Raw genomic sequence first — 19,938 nt, forward strand, 5'->3', positions numbered from 1 at the left:
CCAGACTTTCCACTCTTACTACTCTAAACTCTATTCAGTCCCTGACCAGTCGCCTATCTTTGCTTCCCGCCTGGACTCTTTTCTTGACTCTACCTCCCTCCCTTCTCTCACTGACCCTGAGAGGAATCTCCTTAACTCTCCGATCTTATACGAAGATGTATCAGATACGATTGCTTCTCTGAAATTGGGGAAAGCCCCTGGCCCCGATGGGCTGTCTGCAATGTATTATAAGAAATTCTCTCCTATTCTAGTTCCCCATCTAGTTAACCTTTATAACAACCTTTTTAAGGCTCCCTCTTTGCCCCCTGAGTACTTAGACGCCCTTATAACGGTGATCCCCAAACCCCAGAAGGACCCATCCCTGGTCTCTAATTACCGCCCAATCTCATTAATTAATCTGGATACGAAGATCTTAACGTCTATCCTGGCCCGCAGACTAAACACTATATTGCCCCGTGTAATTCATGCTGACCAAGTGGGCTTTATACCGGGGAGACAGGCGGCGGACAATATTAGAAAAGTACTGGGGGTCGTCCATTGGGCCTCCTCCACCTCTACACCTGTTATGCTATTGGCCTTAGACATAGAGAAGGCCTTCGATTCAGTTTTCTGGCCATACCTTTGGGGGGTCCTCTCTAAAATGGGGTTCACTGGGCCGTTTGTACACCTCCTGCACCTGCTATACTCCAAACCTACGGCTTTCCTCAAACTCCCTACCTCTTCCCCCTCCCCGATTATTATTAAGAGGGGTACTCGCCAGGGATGCCCGTTGTCCCCTGCTCTTTTTGCTCTGGCGATGGAGCCCCTGGCAAGATCCCTACGAGCCTCCCCTACTGTGTTGGGGGTTACGATTAAGGACTCCATCCATAAATTATGTTTGTTTGCCGACGACCTCCTTCTATCCCTGACACACCCCCTCTCATCTTTACCTAACCTGTTTCGCCTACTCACAGACTTCTCGACTTGCTCGGGCCTCTGGATTAGTCCATCTAAATCTGAAACATTTTATATACACGTTCCTCTCCATACGCAAAAGTTGATTTCCCTTAACTTTAACTCCCCCCCCCCAATGCCTACCCTGTCTTATTTAGGTGTTCGTATAACCCCGGCGGTTGCTTCCCTCTATGGTGCGAACTACCCGCCCCTATATAAATCTATCCGACATGATATCCGCACTTGGGACAGGCCATACTTATCATGGATCGGAAGAGTAAACACGGTTAAAATGGTGATTCTGCCTAAACTACTGTACCTGTTTTGCACTCTTCCAGTTCCGCACTCGATGGCGGATCTCAAGTCCCTCCAGTCCATATCTTTAGATTTATATGGAGATCCAAGACTCCCCGCATAGCACGTAATGTAATGTACCTTCATAAGCGATTGGGGGGTATGTCCATCCCCAACTTCCTAAAATACTATTATGCTGCCAGACTGGGACAGATGGCCTGGTTCCTGGCAGATGGCGACACCCCCATTTGGGTCCACCTCGAATCCTCTCTCATCTCTCCCCACTCCTTCTCTTCCCTAATGTGGTCTACTCAACCTGTCGCTAAATACGTCCCTTACTCTGCTCTTCTCACTCTTCATTCCCTTTCCCTTTGGCGACTGGTCCGCTTTCGCTTCCATCTACAATCTTGCCCTCCTCCCCTCCTACCCATCCTCTGTAACCCTTTTTTTCCGCCTGGCCTAGCTCATTCCTCATTCCGTTGGTGGTCTTCATAGTCCTTGACTACTGCTCATCAATTCCATACTCGTGGGGTTCTGATAACAAAAGATGTGTTTATTCTACAGTTCCACCCCCCGCTCTCAGAACTCTTCCGTATGCACCAGATCTTTTCCTTCCTACAGTCTAATTTTCCTGCACGCACTGTACCACAGTTGACTAGGTTTGAACGTCTCATGCTGTATAGTCCTTCTAGACGAGGACTTCTAGCCATAGTATATGGTTTGCTAAATTCTCCCCCACCCGACACCAAATTGCCGTTTATGCTTCAATGGGAGGCTGATTTCCACATGGAGATGTCCCTAGAGGAATGGAGGGAGTGCTGCGATACCTTGAGTAGGGGGAGCTGGCAAGTGACTCTTACTGAGACGTCACTGAAAATATTACATAGGACGTTTTATGTCCCCACGAGAATACATTCCATTTTCCCCAGTGCTTCTCCCTTATGTTTTAGGGGTTGTGCCGATAGGGGAACCATGCTTCACGTGTGGTGGACCTGTCCTCTCGCTAAAGCTTTCTGGACTTCTGTTCTTTCTATTCTTCGCTCTGTTCTTTCTTTTCGCTGTCCCCTCCAACCTGCTTTTTGTCTCCTCGGCAGACGGCCGCGCAGGATGCCCAACAGCCAGTTTAGATTAGCGCAATTCATACTACTGGCTGCGCGGATTCATATAGCAACATGCTGGAAGAGCCCAGTCCTGTCTAGGGTAGTTGATAGAGTTAACGATATTCTGATCTTCGAAAAAATTTACGCGGTTCGCGCCGACATGATGGCCTTCTATGAGAGGGTTTGGTCTCCCTGGATGTCGTCACCCTATTGTCCGGAGATTCGCCATACCTTATCTCTAACGTAATCATTGACAACACCCCTACTGTTTTATTAACCTGCTGCCTGTTTACATCCATACATGTCTGACCCATGGACTTGTTTATTTTCCTTTTTCCTTTTGTTTATTTGATTCTGCCTTATTGTTGATTCGGGCTGCGCCCTGATACTTTTGCTTTACTCTGGTATTGCTACCTTATTGCCTAATTCAATAAAATTGGTTTGTTTGACACTAAAGAGACCAGGAAAGTAGGGTCTTCCTCGCCCTCACTGTCAGAGGCATATGCCTCCTCCACTGAAAATGCCCTGCGATCCATTGCTCAACACTTATGGGAGGGTGTGTGTGGGTGTTTTACTTTGTATATGTGTGTGTGTGGGGGGGGGGGGGGGTGTTGTGGTTCGTGGCTTGGGGCTGAATTGGATTTGGCTCCAACGGTTTTACAACCAGTTAAAATCTGCAGACCATGCATCTGAGATACAAAATGGCTGAGACCATGCTGGCTAGTGAATACAATATATTCACACAGACCGCAGATATTTAACTAGCTGTATCCCCGGAGACCAAATGCATTCATAAACACCCCAGAGACCAACCTATTTAGGAGTTATATCCTAGTATCCAATGCACAAATCAACACTACACACCCAAATACTGGCAGAAATAAAGATGTTTAATACACAATTGAAAACTAAACACACTCTAACTAAAAGAGAGAAAAGATAGCTAGAAACTTAAATCCGCAGTGTAAGTACACATATACAACAAATATAGTAGAAAACACTATCTGTTGGCTATTTGAGTGGATTTTCCTTAAAAGATACACACATATATATATATATATATATATATATATATATATATATAAAACACACAAAAGAATATTACTGGGAATACTTAGCTTCGGGACTCTTTACAGCAAGTATGAAAATGGAAAAGGCTGCAGTCCTTTGTCTCAGGATAAAGGCCCAACAGGAAGTTGAATGGCCAGGTGTCACACCAGGAAGTTGAATGGCCAGCTGTGTTGGTATCCAGCCCCACAAGAGAAAGAGCCCTTGGTCTCCTTTGAATGGGCTGTTTATTATGTTGTCTCCGCCCCTATCCAACCCCCAGGTGGTCTGTCTAATGTTACAAAAGCCCCTGTAAGCATGCCTTGGAGACCCCTACTATAAAGATGATCCTCCATATTTTCTTTTGTCTAAACTCCATGCGGTTTTCTTGGTCTAGTCATTTTCATGTCCATAACAGGGGGGGGGTTCTTCGTTATCCCTACCCTAACCCACCCCTATCAAAAAAAAAGAAATAAAAAAGGGCAAAAAAAGTAAAGGGTGTACTTCTAGTGCAAAAAACCCTGCACCATATTGTGGATAACTAAACAGTTGTGTGCACCATTGATTAAGGCTCAGTGGCGGCAGGAGGCACAGAAGACACCAAAAGGGGGGAAAAAATATAGCACCTGCCTGAACCCTTAAAAAAAATACTGAACAGTTATAGAATACTGTCAGAGGTCAGGACAGGCGCACACAGGGGGTACAGTCCGCCCACACAGCACGGACCTGCTGCTGGTGGCACAGACTGCAAATCCCCAAAAAAGGTGCTGAAAAATGAATGAAAAAAAAAAACGCCAAAAAAGCGTAGCACCTCAAAAAAACGCGGACTGGTTAGACAGTACTGATCAGCGGTGGGGTGGGCGATTCGCTAACAGTAGCCGGACGCTTTTTATAGGGAAAAGGGTCCGGCTATAGTTGACGAATAAAAAAAAGAAAAAAAAAAACTTACATCCCCGCAAAAAAATATGGGGGTAAGCCGTAGCACCCCAGTATGGGCTGTGGCACACAAAAAATACCTGCAGCCCACAGACAACGGGTGCTGCAAAAAGAAAAAAAAAATCTTTTTCTATTTAACTTTTTTTTATTATTTTTCATAAGCACACTGTCCCTGCCTAATATAAGCTTTCCCTGAGAGAACAAGGGGACAGGGCACTACAGGGGGGCCCTCTCTGGCACAAATAGGGGGAATCTGTTCACAGACTCTGCTCACCAACTACAAGCTGTTGGCGGGCAGAGCAGAGGTTTAAGGGGATATGGGGGCACTCGGGGGCAAGATCCCGCCAATACATTTGATTGGACGATCGTACCGATCGTCCAATCAAAGAGATGTGGGAGGAGCATAGCAGCTACCTCTCACAGCAACTTCAGGAGGGTGATGTGTGGCGTGTTTTACGCCACCCATCACCCTTTCAATTCCGGGTAATCGGGTCACCAGAGACCCGCAATGACCCAGAAACTCCGCATATCGCCAGACTGAATTGCCCGGCTATTCGCAGCGATCGCTGATTTGTGTGTGTGTGGTGGTGGGGGGGGGGGGGGTCTTGTCCTGATGGATTATGGGATGCCTGCTGAATGATTTCGGCTGTCGGAAGTGCCGAGGGCGTACAGCGTCCTTAAGTACCAGGGCGCAAAAGCTTACCTGTACGCCCTTGGTTCTTAACAAGTTAACTCTGCTGTGCAGAAAATTTTTAAGCTAACGCTTTACGGAATTCTCCACTGAATTCTGCTTTTGCTATGCTAGTTTGTTCTGTGTATCAATATCCAACAGCTGTACTGGTACTTATTTGATCCATCCTGCTTCCTAACAAGTATTTTGTTTCTTTTCTTTTGTAATTTTGGGTGGTAGTATTAGTTTTATCCAAGGCACTGCATATTCCAAATACAGTAAATATAATGTCATTCACTGGAGTTCTGATTCATAGGAGCTGAAACTAAAACATATTCTCTAACACATTCTCACAGTTTCAAACTATCTATGGTTGCTTTCAGGTAGATCAGGGGTCCTCAAACTTTTTAAACTGGGGGGGGGGGGGGGTGCAGTTCACGGTCCCTCAGACCGTTGGAGGGCCGGACTATAGATTAAAAAAAACATGAACAAATTCCTATGCACACTTATATATCTTATTAGTGGGCTACCCCCTTAAAGGGGTATTCCAGGCCAAAACTTTTTTTATATATCAACTGGCTCCGGAAAGTTAAACAGATTTGGAAATTACTTCTATTAAAAATCTTAATCCTTCCAATAGTTATTAGCTTCTGAAGTTGAGTTGTTGTTTTCTGTCTAACTGCTCTCTGATGACTCACGTCCCGGGAGCTGTGCAGTTCCTATGGGGATATTCTCCCATCATGCACAGCTCCCGGGACGTGACATCATCATTGAGCAGTTAGAAGACTTCAGAATCTAATAACTATTGGAAGGATTAAGATTTTTTAATAGAAGTAATTTACAAATCTGTTTAACTTTCCGGAGCCAGTTGATATATATAAAAAAAGGTTTTGCCTGGAATACCCCTTTAAGTACTCGGCACAGTTCCCCCCACATTAGGTTGTAGTTCCCCCACATGAGGTTGGCAGTATAGATCCCCCCCACATTAGGTTGTAGTTCCCACACATTAGGGTTGGCAGTACAGTTCCCCCACATTAGGTGCAGTACAATTCCCCCACATTAGGTGCAGTACAATTCCCCCACATTAGGTGCAGTACAATTCCCCCACATTAGGTGCAGTACACTTCCCCCACATTAGGTGCAGCATGTTCCCCACATTAGGCCGGACTATAGATAAAAAAACATGAACAAATTCCTATGCACACTTATATATCTTAAGTACACAGCACAGTTACCCCCACATTAGGTTGGCAGTATAGATCTCCCCACATTAGGTTGTAGTTCCCACACATTAGGGTTGGCAGTACAGTTCCCCCACATTAGGTGCAGTACAGTTCCCCCACATTAGGTGCAGTACAGTTCCCCCACATTAGGTGCAGTACAGTTCCCCCACATTAGGTGCAGTACAATTCCCCCACATTAGGTGCAGTACAGTTCCCCATATTTGGTGCAGTACAGTTCCCCCACATTTGGTGCAGTACAGCTCCCCCACATTTGGTGCAGTATAGCTCCCCCACATTAGGTGCAGTATAGCTCCCCCACATTAGGTGCAGTATAGCTCCCCCACATTAGGTGCAGTATAGCTCCCCCACATTAGGTGCAGTATAGCTCCCCCACATTAGGTGCAGTATAGTTCCCCCACATTAGGTGCAGCACATTAGGCCGGACTATAGATTAAAAAAACATGAAAAAAATTCCTATGCACACTTATATATCTTATTAGTGGACTACCCCTTTAAGTACACAGCACAGTTACCCCCACATTAGGTTGGCAGTATAGATCTCCCCACATTAGGTTGTAGTTCCCACACATTAGGGTTGGCAGTACAGTTCCCCCACATTAGGTGCAGTACAGTTCCCCCACATTAGGTGCAGTACAGTTCCCCCACATTAGGTGCAGTACAGTTCCCCCACATTAGGTGCAGTACAGTTCCCCCACATTAGGTGCAGTACAATTCCCCCACATTAGGTGCAGTACAGTTCCCCATATTTGGTGCAGTACAGTTCCCCCACATTTGGTGCAGTACAGCTCCCCCACATTTGGTGCAGTATAGCTCCCCCACATTAGGTGCAGTATAGCTCCCCCACATTAGGTGCAGTATAGCTCCCCCACATTAGGTGCAGTATAGCTCCCCCACATTAGGTGCAGTATAGCTCCCCCACATTAGGTGCAGTATAGTTCCCCCACATTAGGTGCAGCACATTAGGCCGGACTATAGATTAAAAAAACATGAAAAAAATTCCTATGCACACTTATATATCTTATTAGTGGACTACCCCTTTAAGTACACAGCACAGTTACCCCCACATTAGGTTGGCAGTATAGATCTCCCCACATTAGGTTGTAGTTCCCACACATTAGGGTTGGCAGTACAGTTCCCCCACATTAGGTGCAGTACAATTCCCCCATATTAGGTGCAGTACAGTTCCCCCACATTTGGTGCAGTACAGTTCCCCCACATTTGGTGCAGTACAGTTCCCCCACATTAGGTTCAGTACAGTTCCCCCACATTAGGTTCAGTACAGTTCCCCCACATTAGGTGCAGTATAGCTCCCCCACATTAGGTGCAGTATAGTTCCCCCACATTAGGTGCAGTATAGTTCCCCCACATTAGGTGCAGTATAGTTCCCCCACATTAGGTGCAGTATAGTTCCCCCCACATTAGGTGCAGTATAGTTCCCCCCCACATTAGGTGCAGTATAGTTCCCCCCCACATTAGGTGCAGTATAGTTCCCCCCCACATTAGGTGCAGTATAGTTCCCCCCCCCACATTAGGTGCAGTATAGTCCCCCCCCCCCACATTAGGTGCAGTATAGTTCCCCCCCCACATTAGGTGCAGTATAGTTCCCCCCCACATTAGGTGCAGTATAGTTCCCCCCCACATTAGGTGCAGTATAGTTCCCCCCCACATTAGGTGCAGTATAATTCCCCCACATTAGGTGCAGTATAGTTCCCCCCACATTAGGTGCAGCATGTTCCCCACATTAGGTGCAGTATAGCTCTCCCAACATTGAGTGCAGTATAGCTCCCCACATTAGGTGCAGTATAGCTCCCCCTACATTAGGTGCAGTATAGTTTCCCACATTAGGTGCAGTATAGTTCCCCCCACATTAGGTGCAGTATAGTTCCCCCCCACATTAGGTGCAGTATAGTTCCCCCCACATTAGGTGCAGTATAGTTCCCCCCACATTAGGTGCAGTATAGTTCCCCCCACATTAGGTGCAGTATAGTTTCCCCCCACATTAGGTGCAGTATAGTTTCCCCCCACATTAGGTGCAGTATAGTTCCCCCCCCACATTAGGTGCAGTATAGTTCCCCCCCACATTAGGTGCAGTATAGTTCCCCCCCCACATTAGGTGCAGTATAGTTCCCCCCCACATTAGGTGCAGTATAGTTCCCCCCCACATTAGGTGCAGTATAGTTCCCCCCCACATTAGGTGCAGTATAGTTCCTCCCCACATTAGGTGCAGTATAGTTCCTCTCCACATTAGGTGCAGTATAGTTCACCCCACATTAGGTGCAGTATAGTTCCCCCCCACAATAGGTGCAGTATAGTTCCCCCCCACATTAGGTGCAGTATAGTTCCTCCCCACATTAGGTGCAGTATAGTTCCTCCCCACATTAGGTGCAGTATAGTTCCCCCCACATTAGGTGCAGTATAGTTCCCCCCACATTAGGTGCAGTATAGTTCCCCCCACATTAGGTTCAGTATAGTTCCCCCACATTAGGTGCAGTATGTTCCCCCACATTAGGTGCAGTATGTTCCCCCACATTAGGTGCAGTATAGTTCCCCCACATTAGGTGCAGTATTGTTCCCCCACATTAGGTGCAGTATAATTCCCCCACATTAGGTGCAGTATAGTTCCCCCACATTAGGTGCAGCATGTTCCCCACATTAGGTGCAGCATGTTCCCCACATTAGGTGCAGTATAGCTCTCCCCACATTAAGTGCAGTATAGCTCCCCACATTAGGTGCAGTATAGCTCCCCCTACATTAGGTGCAGTATAGTTTCCCACATTAGGTGCAGTATAGCTCCCCACATTAGGTGCAGTATGTTTCCCCACGGACACACAGCCTCCAGCTATACAGTGTATGGCTGGAGGTTGTATGCCTGTTTTCTGCCCCACTTCAGTGGTCGGAGCACCGAAGCTGACGTGCCGCTAGTAAAATTTACCAAGCTGCATTCTGGAGCATGCTGCTACTCCGGTACCCATGTCCTTCTTTAAGTCCCTCCACTCGCTTTTACCTTCTTTTATCTGGGGCAATTCCCGGTCTAAATTGAAGTTGGTAACCTTGCAGCGCATGAAGGCCCGGGCGGGTTATGCCCTCCCGGACTTCCAGGCGTACTACTTGGCTGGACAATTGAGGCTGCTTCGCTCATGGGTCAGGGCGGAGCCACTACCCAACTCGGAACACCACCTTGCCCATTATGCTCATCAGACCCATTTAAGGGCCTGGTTGGACAGGCCTTCCTCTGGGAGCGGTAGACTCTTACCTTTACATCGCCTGGTGTGGACGACGGTCAAGAAGCTTCATGACTTTACGGACGTAGCGACTGACCTTCCGCTTTGGGATGCCCCATATCTGACGCACTTGACAGCTGACTTAGACCCGACCTTTTGGAAATCCCATGGCATTAGAGAATTGTCTCACCTGTACTCGGATAATATTCTTTCTTCCTTCACCCAGTTACAAGGGAAATTCGACCTACCTAGAACGGCTTTTTATAAATACCTGCAGTTGCGCCACGCCTTATTGACTCAATTCCCCCCGTCCACCACTAAAATCTCTGATTACCCACTGATAGGAGTTATCAGGTCTCAAGGTCCTGGGGGGTTGGTTTCTGTTCTTTACGCTCATATTATTGAAATTAAGCATGCTCGGGCACCTCTCCCTGCGGAAGCATACTGGAGATCCCATATCCCTGGTTTGACTGAGGAACAGTGGAGGGAGGTCCAATCGTCTCACACACTGGTGTCCCCCGCTGCGAATAATAAGATTACCCAACTCTACATTATTCATAGTTGCTATCTCACACCGATTAGACTGCATCGAATGGGTAGGACACAGAGTGACCAGTGCCACAGGTGTAGCTCTCCCAGGGCAGATTTATGGCATCTTATTTGGTCTTGCCCCTATGTGTGTTATTTTTGGAAGGAGGTCACATCCTTTCTCTCCTTATTATTAGGTAGAACTGTCCCTCGTATGCCCCTGTTTTGTCTGTTCGGTATTATTGATGAAGACAGTTGGCCTTATTTCACTAGAGTTTTGCTAAGAGAATCACTGTTCATGGCCCGTAAGGCCATAGCTTTGAGGTGGATGGATCCTAGACCTCCTAATGTGTCTATGTGGAAGAGATTGATAAACAATGTATTACCATTTGAACGCTTGGTATATAAACATAGGAAATGCGAAGCAAAGTTTGATAAGGTGTGGGGTGTGTGGTGCGCTTCTACTGATACTCTGTTTACAGCCCACGACTACTATACATCTAGGGACGCATTGCTGCCTCGCACTCCACCCTGAGACAATTGTTGATTGTTGTCTACCTGGGGACCCTCCCTTTGATCCCCCCCTCTATTCCTTCCCCTCTTCGTTCTATTTTTCCTTTTTAGTGCTTTCCCCTTCCCCCCTTTGGCCCTCCCTGTTTCCCCCTTCCCCTTTATACTTTTTTTGTTTTGTTTAATCCTGCGCTAACTGATTCTTTCGTTTTCCTTACTCCCCCCGTCCAACCCCCCCCCCCATCTCTTTTTGTTTTGACAGTGGCAGTGGCTTGCGGATAGTGCCCATAGTGATTCCCATCTGATATATACGATACATTGGTTTTACTATGTCACGGAGCACTCCTACGTTTTATTTACACAGCACCTGACCGCTGTACTATGCTTTTATCCCGATATATATCATTGCCTCCCCTGCGTGGGAATTTTGTCGTGTGTAAGCATGGCTTGTGCGGAGCCATATGTTTTGGTTTTACTGTTTTGTTATCTTTATTTCCTGTTTAATAAAACGAATTAAAAAAAAAAAAAAAATTACCAAGCTGGCCAGCGCACGTCCTGATCATTGCTCCGCTCCTCTGCGCTCCGTGGGTAGATCATATCCACTATGGGCAAAGCAGTGCACTTAGGGGCTAGGGAATACCCCAGTGCACCAAACATGCTCATTAGTATGTTACTGTTTCCATCCATATCTCCTTAATGGCACAATGTGTGGGAAAAATAAAAATACTGTTGTGATTACTGTCACCTGCAACCCTGATGTCAGTTTCCCTTTAAGTGTATTAAAAAAGGGTTTTGTTCAAAAGGGGTTATCCACCATAATGGGCATGCATAGGAAGGGTCCATGCTTGTCTTGGGGCTAAATGGCTGTGTTGTGAATCCACCATAAAACTGCTTCTTCCTTTTTTTTTTATGGCTGTTTCCTGTTTGAGTTCCCTCCCTCCAACTACAAGTCCCAGGATCCCTTGTTTGTAAGTGTGAGGTCACTTTTCTACCTCCCACACATCAGCCACCCCACCCACTGCAGTACACCTGAACTACAATTTTCTGCAGCCCTATGGAGAATGATCTCCTTCCTATCTAGCAGTCACTCCACTGATTGAAGCTGACATGCTCTCTGACAAGTAATGTAATGTCACTGGCTGCACTACAACCTAGGAAAACCTGAAACGACACTCATTTTGTATTCTGTTAAAAATAAACATCGGGGCAAAGATCACATAAGACTTGCGAGACCGTCCATCAAACACAGGTACGGACACTATATCATGAACCACACCAATTTTAAAGCCGCTGTAACACAGTCAAATAAAATAAAATCCTGGAATTTAAGTTTTAAAACATATTTTTAATGTGTCATCTTTTAAATAATTCTCTTTATGTATAATGTGTTCCTTGATATGTTTTCCTTTTGTAAAGGTACAGAATCTGAGGAAACAGAATCAGAAACTGAAGAAAAAAATGAAACTATATCTTCAATTGACCTAAAGTTTACCAGCAAAAATATAGGAAATTCCAAAACAGCTATAGATGCAATTGAAGTGGAGACCGTTCATCAGTCCGAAAAAGAAAAGATAATTGATAAACCACTGAAATTAAGCAAGACTAAGTCATCAAAAGAGCACAGCCAAGAATTTGAAGTAGAAGTAAGTGACGATGATCTTTGGTGTCGTCGCAGAAGTGAGCGAATCTTTCTCAGTGGTGTAATCACTTCTCCATCTGTATCGACTGAGGTCACCACAACTACAACACCTGTGTCTAAAATTCGTTGCAGCAAGATGACTAGCTCTAAGAAGAGAAAAGAACAAAGAGACAACTGTAAGGTATGTTACCTTACTACCACTGGCCATTTAATCAGTGAATACCACCAATAATGTAATGTCTGCAGGATGTTCCTGCCAATACATCTTATTTTATTGTTTTCCCTAAATTAAGGAATATATAGACTTGACCATTCAGGAAATAATTAAATCATGTACTTCCAGTACTCATCAGCTGCTCCACAGGAAGTTGTATAGTTCTTTTCTGTCTGATCACAGTGCTCTCTGCTGACACCTCTGTCCATGTCAGGAACTGTCCAGAGCAGGAGCAAATCCCCATTTGAGAAACCTTGGCGTTGGTGTGCGGGCTCTGGTATGTCCTTCATATAAGGATATACTGGCGAATGTCTCAATTTTAACATCAGTGTTGAGGGATAGCCAATGTCCTTGTATTCATCAACCACAGTAGTGCACCCATACTCTTGTATTGTGTGTGTATATATATATATATATATATATATATATATATATAAATGCGCTGGCGGGGGTATATATATATATATATATACACATATATACACACGCTGGTCGGGGGTCATATCTTTATTAATGTGCCGGTGGGGGATATATATACAGTACAGACCAAAAGTTTGGACACACCTTCTCATTCAAAGAGTTTTCTTTATTTTCATGACTATGAAAATTGTTGATTCTCACTGAAGGCATCAAAACTAGGAATTAGCATGTGGAATTTTATATATATATATATATATATATATATATATATATATATATAACAAAAAAGTGTGAAACAACTGAAAATATGTCATATTCTAGGTTCTTCAAAGTAGCCACCTTTTGCTTTGATTCCTGCTTTGCACACTCTTGGCATTCTCTTGATGAGCTTCAAGAGGTAGTCACCTGAAATGGTCTTCCAACAGTCTTGAAGGAGTTCTCAGAGATGCTTAGCACTTGTTGGCCCTTTTGCCTTCATTGGGTTCAGGTCTGGTGACTGTGGAGGCAAGGTCATCTGGTGCAGCACCCCATCACTCTCCTTCTTGGTCAAATAGCCCTTACATAGCCTGGAGGTGTGTTTGGGGTCATTGTCCTGTTGAAAAATAAAGGATGATCCAACTAAACGCAAACCGGATGGAATAGAATGCCGCTGCAAGATGCTGTGGTAGCCATGCTGGTTCAGTATGCCTTCAATTTTGAATAAATCCCCAACAGTGTCACCAGCAAAGCATCCCCCCACCATCACACCTACTCCTCCATGCTTCACGGTGGAAACCAGGCATGTAGAGTCCATCCGTTCACATTTTCTGCGTCGCACAAAGACACGGTGGTTGGAACCAAAGATCTAAAATTTGGACTCATCAGACCAAAGCACAGATTTCCACTGGTCTAATGTCCATTCCTTGTGTTCTTTAGCCTCTTCTGCTTGTTGCCTGTCCTTAGCAGTGGTTTCCTAGCAGATATTCTACCATGAAGGCCTGAATTATACAGTCTCCACCCAACAGTTGTTCTAGAGATGTGTCTGCTGCTAGAACTCTGTGTGGCATTGACCTGGTCTCTAATCTGAGCTGCTGTTAACCTGCGATTTCTGAGGCTGGTGACTTGGATGAACTTATCCTCGGCAGCAGAGGTGACTCTTGGTCTTCCTTTCCTGGGGCGGTCCGCATGTGAGCCAGTTTCTTTGTAGCTCTTGATGGTTTTTGTGACTGCACTTGGGGACACTTTCCACCTAGAATATGACATATTTTCAGTTGTTTCACACTTTTTTGTTATGTCTATAATTCCACATATGTTAATTCATAGTTTTGATGCGTTCAGTGTGAATCTACAATTTTCATAGTCATGAAAATAAAGAAAACTCTTTGAATGAGAAGGTGTGTCCAAACTTTTGGTTTGTTCTGTGTATATATATATATATATATATATATGCGTTGGTGGGGGTCATATCTTTATTAAACCGCTGCAGGGGGCATATTATAAATGCGCTGGGGGGCTAGATATATAGGCTATATGTCTGCCCTCCCTGCAGCGATATATATCTTTCCCCCCGCAGCGCTTTTAATATAAATATGGTCCCGCTGCCACTCACAATGTTCATTTTAAAAACCCCGTTGTGAGTCCTGAATGGCTCCTCAGTACTGGCCATTCAGGGCTCCCCGCGGGGGATTTAAAAATGAAAGTTAAAACACATGATACATTGCAGGGTTGCGATTAGAGATGAGCGAACTTACAGTAAATTCGATTCGTCACGAACTTCTCAGCTCGGCGGTTGTTGACTTTTCCTGCATAAATTAGTTCAGCTTTCCGGTACTCCGGTGGGCTGGAAAAGGTGGATACAGTCCTAGAAAAGAGTCTCCTAGGACTGTATCCACCTTTTCCAGCCCACCGGAGCACCTGAAAGCTGAACTAATTTATGCAGGAAAAGTCAGCAACCACCGAGCTGAGAAGTTCGTGACAAATCGAATTTACTGTAAATTGGCTCAGCTCTAATAACTGCCGAGCCGAGAAGTTTGTGACGAATCAAATTTACTGTAAGTTAGCTCATCTCTAGTTGTGATCCATGCCGCCCGCTCCTCTGTATAACCCTTTAAGGACGCAGAGTTTTTCCGTCTTTGCATTTTCATTTTTTTCTTCATCACCTTCTAAAAATCATATTGCTTTCAATTTTGCACATAAAATTCCATACGATGGCTTATTTTTTGCACCACTAATTCTACTTTGCAGTGACATTAGTCATTTTACCCAAAAATCCACGGCGAAACGGAAAAAAAGTTCATTGTGCGACAAAATTGAAGAAAAAATTTCATTTTTACGCAGTGCATTTTTCGCTAAAAATAACACCTTATGTTTATTCTGTAGGTCCATACGGTTAAAATGATACCCTACTTATATAGGTTGGATATTGTCGTACTTCGGAAAAAAAATCATAACTACATGCAGGAAAATTTATATGTTAAAAATTCTCATCTTCTAAACCCTATAACTTTTTAATTTTTCCGCGTATGAGGACAAATTTTTTGCGCTGTGTTCTGAAGTTTTTAACGGTACCAATTTTGTATTGATCGTACTTTTTGATCGCTTTTTACTAATTTATTCATGATATAAAAAGTGACCAAAAACACGCTATTTTGGACTTTGGAATTTTTTGGCGCGTACGCCATTGACCGTGTGATTTAATTAACGATATATTTTTATAGTTCGGACATTTTCACATGCGGCGATACCACATATGTTTATTTTTATTTACACTTTTTTTTATGGGAAAAGGGGGTGATTCAAACTTTTATTAGGGAAGGGGTTAAAGGACCTTTTGTTAATTTTTTTTTTTACTTTTTTTTTTTTTTGCAGTGCTATAGCTCCCATAGGAAGCTATAGCACTGCACACACTGATCTCTTATGCTGATCCCTGCAAAGCCATAGCTTTGCATGGATCAGCGAGATAGGTGCTCGATTTCTTCAGGCTGTAGCTCAGGTTTGGAGCAATAAAACCCAGATCGGACGCGGCGGAGATAGGTAAGGGGACCTCCACTTGCGTCCTAGCTGATCAGGACATTGCGATTTTATCGCAATGTTTCGATCAGCCCGACTTAGCTGCGTGGAAGCGTTTACTTTCACTTTCAGATGCGGCGGTCAACTTTGATCGCCGCGTCTGAAGGGTTAATAGCTGTTAACCCACGGTCCCGGCTATGAATAGCAGCTGGGACCGACCCGGTATGATGACCCGGTATGCCTGTTGTTTTGACAGGCTTTACTCAGCCGTTAGCACCCGTTATTTGATCCGTTATTATACATCTGTTTTTACACTGAAAATGGATGTTTAATAACAGATGAATGAAAGGAGCCTAAAACATGTAGAAATAAAGAACCCTTTTTTTCTTCATATTTTTGTTTGCTGTGACAATCTGTTATACAAAGATATATATACAGTTCATAGTGAAAGTATTCTGCCCCCTTGAACTTTTCAATCTTTTGCCACATTTCAGGCTTCAAACATAGATATAAAACTGTAAATTTTTTGTGAAGAATCAACAACATGTGGGACACAATCATGAAGTGGAACGAAATTTATTGGATGTTTCAAACTTTGTTAACAAATAAAAAAACTGAAAAATTGGGCGTGCAAAATTATTCAGCCCCTTTACTTTCAGTGCAGCAAACTCTCTCCAGAAGTTCAGTGAGGATCTCTGAATGATCCAATGTTGACCTAAATGACTAATGATGATAAATAGAATCCACCTGTGTGTAATCAAGTCTCCGTATAAATGCACCTGCACTGTGATAGTCTGAGGTCTATTTAAAGTGCAGAGAGCATCATGAAGAACAAGGAACAAACCAGGCAGGTCCGAGATACTGTTGTGGAGAAGTTTAAAGCCGGTTTTGGATGCAAAAAGATTTCCCAAGCTTTAAACAACCCAAGGAGCACTGTGCAAGTGATAATATTGAAATGGAAGGAGTATCAGACCACTGCAAATCTACGAAGACCTGGCCGTCACTCTAAACTTTCAGCTCATACAAGGAGAAGACGGATCAGAGATGCAGCCAAGAGGCCATGATCACTCTGGATGAACTGCAAAGATCTACAGCTGAGGTGGGACACTCTGTCCATAGGACAACAATCAGTCGTATACTGCACAAATCTGGCCTTTATGGAAGAGTGGCAAGAAGAAAGCCATTTCTTAAAGATATCCATAAAAAAGTGTTGTTTAAAGTTTGCCACAAGCCACCTGGGAGACACACCAAACATGTGGAAGAAGGTGCTCTGGTCAGATGAAACCAAAATCAAACTTTTTGGCAACAATGCAAAACGTTATGTTTGGTGTAAAAGCAACACAGCTCATCACCCTGAACACATCATCCCCACTGTCAAACATGGTGGTGGCAGCATCATGGTTTGGGCTTGCTTTTCTTCAGCAGGGACGGGGAAGATGGTTAAAATTGATAGGAAGATGGATGGAGCCAAATACAGGACCATTCTGGAAGAAAACCTGATGGAGTCTGCAAAAGACCTGAGATTGGGACGGAGATTTGTCTTCCAAAAAGACAATGATCCAAAACATAAAGCAAAATCTACAATGGAATGGTTCACAAATAAACATTTCCAGGTGTTAGAATGGCCAATCAGCCTATCAGTGGCCGTGACGGGACATTGCTGCGGCTGCTGATAGGCTGAGCGCATAGTGAAGTCACCGACCCGCAGGAAGTGGAAGAGTCCTGCACCGGAGAACGGGACGGCGATATCAGAACAACGGGGGATCGTAGGCAGGTAAGTGAAAGTTTATTATGTATAGTTTTACAGCCCGGGCACAGCGGGGGTTAAAAGTTTTAGCTTAGAGAACTCCTTTAAGGGGGCTGAATAATTTTGCACGCCCAATTTTTCAGTTTTTTATTTGTAAAAAAAAGTTTGAAATATCCAATAAATTTCATTTCACTTCATGATTGTGTCCCACTTGTTGATGCTTCACAAAAAATTACAGTTTTATATCTTTATGTTTGAAGCCTGAAATGTGGCAAAAGGTCGAAAAGTTCAAGGGGACTGAATACTTTCACTATGCACTATATATATATATATATATATATATATATATATATATACATACATATACATATATATATATATATATATATATATATATATATATATATATGTGCATACACGTTTCTATTTTATGGGAAAGAATAGGTGTTGGCGCATAAACTGTTGTAGGAGAAATCATGATTTTAATACCTGATCACATTTCACTTATAAAGGCAGCTTTATTTCACTGAAACAGAGAATGTGGTGCAGAAAGGGATGGCTCTCAGTTAATCTGTTCCACTTAAAGGGGGTATCCAGGGAAAAACTTTTTATATATATCAACTGGCTCCAGAAAGTTAAACAGATTTGTAAATTACTTCTATTAAAAAAATCTTAATCCTTTCAGTACTTATGAGCTTCTGAAGTTAAGGTTGTTTTTTTCTGTCTAAGTGCTCTCTGGTGACACGTGTCTTGGGAACCGCCCAGTTTAGAAGAGGTTTGCGTTGGGGATTTGCTTCAAAACTGCTCGGTTCCCGAGACACGTGTCATCAGAGAGCACTTAGACAGAAAAGAAGAATCTTAACTTCAGAAGCTCATAAGTACTGAAAGGATTAAGATTTTTTAATGGAAGTAATTTACAAATCTGTTTAACTTTCTGGAGCCAGTTGATAAAAAAAAAAAAGTTTTTCCCTGGATAGCCCCTTTAATCCACTTTACCCTATAGAGAGAGAGAGTGAGTCTCAGGGAGAGCCACCTAGGGGAGCTTTTAAAGATCAGGCTGGCCTTCTCAGGTGATGATTCACAGTCTGGAAGACAGACATACTGAGGTCTGTGAGGGCCTTATAAAGAAAGAGATTCTGCAGGAGTCCCTGGCTGGATCTTAACTATTAGCATTAATATCTGAATGGATCTTTGAGACCTTTTAATCATAATCCAGGTCAACCAACTGTTTTGTTTCCACACATAACCAATTCACATGTTTTGTATTTAAAATTATTTGGCCTCCTGGTCAGAAAACAGTCAGGAGCTTATGCCTCTGCTTTCATGCACCTCCAACACTTGATAGAAGTACATCGCCTCTTGGGAACAGGACATCTCTCCCTCTTGCATGGTTCTACTCCAACACCACAGGATACGTTTAAAGCTGGTTGACAGTGATGACTAAACCTCCATCAGCTGCTGCAGGGACAAGTGCTATAGCTCCCCACAATATTTGTTTTCTGGCCATGGACCCCAAATTTCTATATTTTGTTCTCTGAGCCACTTTTGCCTTTTGCCTTGTGACATGATGCTCTATCATGGTGGAAAAGACCTTGTTCATCAAAAAATTGCTCCTGAATTGTTAGAAGTTGCTCTTGGGAGTGTTCTGTATTCGTGGCAGTGTTCCTAAGCAAAGCTGTCAGTGAGCCCACTCCCTTGGATGAAAAGCAACTCCTCATATGAATTGTCTCAGGATGCCTCTTTACTGTTGACATAACATAGTAGCGCTCATCTTTTTTTTCTCCAGACAATAATTGTTCTAAATGTCCCAAGTAGTCTGAAGTGGGCTACTTCAATAAGTTTACACCACTCCTCTGCAGTCAAATCCCTTGAAAGTCAGTCTGTCCTTGATGTTTTAGTTTTTTTTGAGAGGTAGCTCCTTTGCAGCTCTTCTTGACACCAGGCCAGCCTTCAAAAGTCTTTGGCTCACTGTGAAAACAGATGCACTGAGACCTGCCTGTTGCCATTCCTGCAATAAACAACCTATAAGGGGTGACCCCCTTATGGGGACAACCCTCACTAGAACCCTCCCTATAAAATAATTACTTTATTTGGTATTAGTTAAAATATATGACCCCAAAAGAAAAGTTAAAATCTGCAGTGGTAGGGGAATGTTTATGATCAGGTATGAAGGAATTCACACACTAGGGGGTGTTCGGGGCAGCTGTGCATATATTGGATTCCACTCTATGGACCACTGGTGATTCCAGTGTCCACTAGTGCTCAGCTGTCCCTCACTCCTTTATTACTAGAGTTCCCCTGTACCACGCTAACTAAAACTTAGACCGTAGGCCTCCCCGACGTTTCAGTGACGAATCACCTTTGTCAAGGGTTGCGAGGCTACTGTGCTTCCAAACGCCCGACAGGTGTTTATAAAGGCTCTGGTGGCCGGTACTTCCTGTCCCTGG

General features: G+C 43.9%; 1 protein-coding gene across 6 annotated transcripts in view; it reads left to right on the forward strand.

The window, feature by feature from the left end:
- The window catches only part of TNRC18 (trinucleotide repeat containing 18), a 968,701-nt gene that overhangs the window by 660,163 nt on the left and 288,600 nt on the right, over positions 1-19,938 (forward strand). For 5 of the 6 annotated variants that reach the window (XM_056534534.1, XM_056534539.1, XM_056534538.1 and 2 more), the window contains one exon: positions 11,900-12,303. In XM_056534534.1, coding sequence (XP_056390509.1) covers positions 11,900-12,303 — 404 coding nt within the window. The remainder of the gene's footprint in view (positions 1-11,899; positions 12,304-19,938) is intronic. The other variant, XM_056534536.1, reaches the window with a different exon arrangement.

The sequence above is a fragment of the Hyla sarda genome, chromosome 8 (genome assembly GCF_029499605.1).
Source record: "Hyla sarda isolate aHylSar1 chromosome 8, aHylSar1.hap1, whole genome shotgun sequence".
Lineage (NCBI taxonomy): Eukaryota > Metazoa > Chordata > Amphibia > Anura > Hylidae > Hyla > Hyla sarda.